This window comes from Staurois parvus, unplaced genomic scaffold (assembly GCF_062004578.1).
Source record: "Staurois parvus isolate SC_StPar_1 unplaced genomic scaffold, SC_StPar_1.0 ptg000563l, whole genome shotgun sequence".
Lineage (NCBI taxonomy): Eukaryota > Metazoa > Chordata > Amphibia > Anura > Ranidae > Staurois > Staurois parvus.
In genome coordinates, this window is record NW_028318359.1 from 296,501 (window position 1) to 302,500 (window position 6,000).

Consider the following 6,000-nt stretch of genomic DNA (forward strand, 5'->3'; position numbering starts at 1 on the left):
CGGTACAGGCAGAGTTCATGCGGAGTCAGGATCAAAGCAGAGAGTCAAGCAGACAGGATACAGGATCAGGATACAGGGCACAAGGGAGCAATACACCAAGGCCCTGACCACAGGCCTGGTCCTGCTTAAATACACCTCCTGCAATCAGCCTCGGGTGATGGCTTGATTGCAGGAGTGAGATTCTGGCTGCTGAGAGCACCCGCTGGCCAGCCTTGGTACTGCAGCCCACGAGGCAGGTGAGTCCCACCACCATTGGCGAGTCCATTCCTGACAGTATGCGTATTTTATTGTAATCATTTATGGTCTCATGTGGTGCCTAGAAAGTCCGCTTTTTGCGCTGTTTAGTTTTTCTAGCAGTTATTTTTCTCTAGTATTTTTGGATGTGGCACATTGAAGGCTTGTATGGTTTACATCTGGTGGAAACCATATCGGACTTATCATTTATTGATCTCTGGTGTAGTCAGTGTCACACCTATCACTTATTGACCTCTGATGGTGTCCAAGTCATACTCATTTACAAACCCCTGGTATAGCTCATGTCACACCTATCACTTATTGACCTCTGGAGGAGTCCATGTCAGACTTATTTATTGACCTCTGGTGGTGTCCAAGTCACACCTATCATTTATTTCACTCTGGTATAGTCCACCTCACACTTATCACTTTCTGACCTCTGATGTACTCAAAATCACAACTATCACTTATTGACCTCTGATGGTGTCCATGACATACTCATCACTTACAGACCCTTGGTATAGTTTCTATCACACCTATCACTTATTGACCTCTAGTGGAGTCCATGTCAGACATATTTATTGACCTCTGGTGGTGTCCAAGTCTCACCTGTCACTTATTTCCCTCTGGTATAGTCCATCTCACACTTATCACTTATTGACCTCTGATGTAGTCAATGTCACAACTATCACTTATTGACCTCTGATGATGTCCATGTCAGACTTATCATTTATTGACTTCTGGTGGTGTCCAAGTCACATCTATCGCTTATTGACCCCTGATGGTGTCCAAGTCACACCTATTGCTTATTGACCCCTGATGGTGTCCAAGTCACACCTATCGCTTATTGACCCCTGATGGTGTCCAAGTCACACCTATCGCTTATTGACCCCTGATGGTGTCCAAGTCACGCCTATCGCTTATTGACCCCTGATGGTGTCCATGTCATACTTATCAATTATTGATCTCTGTTGTAGTCCATCTCACACTAATCACATATTTACTTCTTGTAGTTCCCCTGTTGCCCTTATCACTAATTGACCTCTGGTGGAGTTCATGTTTCTTTAATCACTTTTTGGCCCTTGTTAATGTCTATGGAAAATGTAGTGTCAACAAGAAGGCTTACCCTTTATTATTAAAGTAATCCATGTGATTTTTTTTTCCAGCATCTTCCTGTGAAGCCTACGACTATCCTCATCTGGGAGACCTAAGTGTGGAACAGTCTGTGGAGTCCATCAATGATGGCTTCAACTCTTATCTGGTGAGTCCTTTGCTGTATATCCTCATGAAGCCTGCTAATCTGCATGTCTGAAAAAAACCTAAATAAAATCAGCATGGGAAACACCCAGGAGCTCATTTCATTGAAGTACACATTGAGAGGTTTCAGGCAACGTTCCTTGGAAAACGTACGTAAAAAAGCTTCTTCATAACCTCTGTTAAAAAATGTAGCGGTCATGCGAACTCTGTTATATCTGCCTAGATTATTGTAGCACTAGATGTGGTCTGAAGGCATTGGCTGTTTAATATATATCAGGTGACCCAAATATCTTTTAGAAGGTCGTTCATAACCTAATGTCAATGAGCAGCATTAAAATGAAAGGACAGCTATCAACCTCATCTTCTGATGCTCTCAACCATTGTTGAGGGACTCCATTGACCAACTTCTGGTAGCATGCTTGTGCCATGGCAGAGCACACCTCTGCAGCATTGTGTACAGTGATATGCATGCCTTAGAAGTAGAATTGCTTCGAGAACCAGGCCAATGGTATCCTCAACACCATGTGGAAGCATTCGCTGAGGGAATGCCAAAGTTCACCTTGCTACCAGTTGACTTATGACAGGCAATTTCATTGACTATTATATAAATGCCACAGTCCGGGTGAGACCAGTAGCTATAGCATTCTAGAGATTCTCACTGACCAACAGGATAAATTCACAAGCAGATGACGGACGGTCACTTGAGATACAGGGGTCTAAGCACTAGGTGGTATTCACCAAAGCTCCTGATGGTGGAGATGGGTTTTGCTGCATGCAAGTGCCAGGTTACGGTCCTCAGGATTACCTCACCAGGAGGTAAGCAAGTTGGGGTCTGGTTGCAGATGTAGCAGGTTGGGATCAAGCAGAAGCATAGTCAGTAAAAAGCCAAAGGTCGGTAACGAGAGGTTGCAGGTTGGGATCAGGCAGAAGCATAGTCGAGGAATAAGCTATGGGTCTGTATTGAATGTTTGCAGGTTGGGATCAAGCTGAAGCATAGTTGGAAACAAGTCAGAGGTCAGTAACAAGTGGTTGCAGGTTGGGATCAGGCAGAAGCATAGTCGAGGAATAATCCAAGGGTCTGTATTGAATGGTTGCAGGTTGGGATCAGGTAGAAGCGTAGTTGAGGAACAAGCCAAAATTCAGTAATGAGAGGTTGCAGGTTGGGATCAGGCAGAAATGTAGTCAAGGAATTAGCCAAGGGTCTGTATTGAATGGTTGCAGGTTGGGATCAAGTGAAAGCATAGTTGGAAACAAGCCAAAGGTGGGTAACACGTGGTTCCAGGTTGGGATCAGACAGACACATAGTCGAGGAACAAGCCAAGGGTCGGTAATGAGTGGTTGCAAGTTGGGATCAGGCAGAACCGTAGTCGAGGGACAAGCCAAAGGTTAATAACGAGTGTTTGCAGGTTGGGATCAAGCAGAAGAGTAGTTGAGGAACAAGCCAAGGGCTGGTAACAAGTGGTTGCAGGTTGGGATCAAGCAGAAGCCTAGTTGAGGAACAAGCCAAGGGTCAGTAACGTAGATAGTGACTGGTGAGAAGACAGTAATCTGGCAAACAGGAAGAGCAAAGGCATGACTTAATAAGGAAGTTCATGGGAGGTGCACAGCATCCAAGGTTCACAAGAGACAAAGCAAGATTGTTCCAGGAGATCAGACAGGGAGCTGTCCAGCATCACAGGTGGCTCAGTAAGAAGATCTGCTGCCAGACGCAGAGGTCATGGGTTCAGATCCCCCCATTACCATCTGCAGTTTGTCAAGACACTCCCACCGCGCACCAAGATACTCCAAGTGGCCAAAGAGTTATTTCATATATTTATTTACATATGGAGAGAGTAATTCGAAAGAATTGGAAGGTATGTCAAAATGTTGACGACAGTTTCTCCAAAATCTTTTGAATACCCTAGAGCAGGGGGGTAGGCAACCTTTTGAGATGTGGAGATCTACCTGAACAACATAAAAGATTATGTAATGTGTTGTTATTAGTGTCATTATTTGACCAAGTAGATGCTTGTAGGTATTGGTTCCATGACTTTGATGGTATTTACCCGCAGCAAACCAAATGCTCCATGACCCGCTCGGAAAGTGCAGATTCCGAAGACAACTACGTCCCCATGAACCCCGGTTCGTCCTCTCACTTCAACTCCGAGAAGCTGAATGACAACGCACAGAGCGTTTATATCCCCATGAGCCCTGGGCCACACCACTTCGACTTCCTGGGATTTTCCTCCGCCACACTTCCTGCCCGTAAAGGAAGTACCGCCTCTCTGTGTCAGAGACCGACTCGAGTCAGTGAAATCCAGCCGCCTCCCGTAAACCGGAACCTCAAGCCCGATAGGAAAGGTGAGGCTCATTAGGTGGATACAATTCACAGACAGAACTGTTCAGTACATAGATGGCAGAATTTACCTAGCGTTGGATGGGCAGCCCTACCCACATGGAAGAAAAATATATTTGAAATATATTTTAAACATATTCTTCCCAAATCTATTGAGGTATATTTGAAATACTACAATTTTGGTCATATTCAATATATTTATATTATATATATATATATATATATATATATATATATATATATATATATAACTGCATTTTAAAATGCGTTTTTATACAGTCATGGCCGAAATTGTTGGCACCCTTGATATTTCTCCAGGAAATCATGTATTTCTCACGAAACGTATTGCATTAACACATGTTTTGCTATACACATGTTTATTCCCTTTGTGTGTATTGGGACAAAACAAAAAAAGGGAGGAAAGAAAGCAAATTCGACATAATGTCACACAAACCTCCAAAAATGGGCTGGACAAAAGTATTGGCACCCTTTCACAACTGCGGATAAATAAGAATGTTACAAGCATGTGATGCTCCTGTAAACTCACCTGGGGCAAGTAACAGGTGTGGGCAATATAGAAATCACACCTGAAAGCAGATAAAAAGGAGAGACGTTCACTTAACCTTTGCATTGTGTGTCTGTCTGTGCCACACTAAGCATGGACAACAGAAAGAGGAGACGAGAACTGTCTGAGGACCTGAGAACCAAAATTGTGGCAAAATATCAACAATCTCAAGGTTACAAGTCCATCTCCAGAGAACTAGATTTGCCTTTGTCCACAGTGCGCAACATTATCAAGAAGTTTGCAACCCATGGCACTGTAGCTAATCTCCCTGGTCGTGGACGGATGAGGAAAATTGATGAAAGATTGCAACGCAGAATAGTCCGGATGGTGGATAAGCAGCCCCAAACATGTTCCAAAGACATTCAAGCTGTCCTGCAGGCTCAGGGAGCATCAGTGTCAGCGCGAACTATCCGTCGACATTTAAATGAAATGAAACGCTATGGCAGGAGACCCAGGAGGACCCCACTGCTGACACAGAGACATAAAAAAGCAAGACTACAGTTTGCCAAAATGTACTTGAGTAAGCCAAAAGCCTTCTGGGAAAACGTCTTGTGGACAGATGAGACCAAGATAGAGCTTTTCGGTAAAGCACATCATTCTACTGTTTACCGAAAACGGAATGAGGCCTACAAAGAACAAAACACAGTACCTACGGTAAAATATGGTGGAGGTTCAATGATGTTTTGGGGTTGTTTTGCTGCCTCTGGCACTGGGTGCCTTGACTGTGTGCAAGGCATCATGAAATCTGAGGATTACCAAAGGATTTTGGGTCGCACTGTAGGGCCCAGTGTCAGAAAGCTGGGTTTGCGTCCAAGATCCTGGGTCTTCCAGCAGGACAATGACCCCAAACATACGTCAAAAAGCACTCAGAAATGGATGGCAAAGAAGCGCTGGAGAGTTCTGAAGTGGCCAGCAATGAGCCCAGATCTAAATCCCATTGAACACCTGTGGAGAGATCTTAAAATTGCTGTTGGGAAAAGGTGTCCTTCCAATAAGAGAGACCTGGAGCTGTTTGCAAAGGAAGAGTGGTCCAAAATTCCGGGTGAGAGGTGTCAGAAGCTTATTGATGGTTATAGGAAGCGACTGATTTCAGTTATGTTTTCCAAAGGGTGTGCAACCAAATATTAAGTTAAGGGTGCCAATACTTTTGTCCAGCCCATTTTTGGGGTTTTGTGTGACATTATGTCATATTTGCTTTTCTGCCTCTGTTTTATATTTGTTCCAATACATACAAAGGGAATAAACATGTGTATAGCAAAACATGTGTTAATGCAATACCTTTTTTGTGTGAAATACTTGATTTTCAGGAAAAATATCAAGGGTGCCAACAATTTCGGCCATGACTGTATATATTACAAAATATATGAAAAATATTTTTCAAAATATATTCTTCAGATTTTATTTAACATATAAAAAAGTAATTTTAACCTATATTTTTACATATATTTGTAAATGCATTCCAAAATGTATTTTTAAAGAAATACAGTATATTTGAAAATGTACTTTTCTAAATATTTTTCATATATTTTGTAATAAAAACACATTTCAACATACAGTATATATATATATATATATATATATACAGTATATATATATATATATATTTATT

General features: G+C 42.4%; 1 protein-coding gene across 1 annotated transcript in view; it reads left to right on the forward strand.

Moving 5' to 3' along the window:
• GAB2 (GRB2 associated binding protein 2) overlaps positions 1–6,000 on the forward strand; it is a 275,595-nt gene that overhangs the window by 253,764 nt on the left and 15,831 nt on the right. The window contains exons 5-6 of the mRNA XM_089691504.1: positions 1,401–1,495; positions 3,543–3,831. Coding sequence (XP_089547630.1) covers positions 1,401–1,495; positions 3,543–3,831 — 384 coding nt within the window. The remainder of the gene's footprint in view (positions 1–1,400; positions 1,496–3,542; positions 3,832–6,000) is intronic.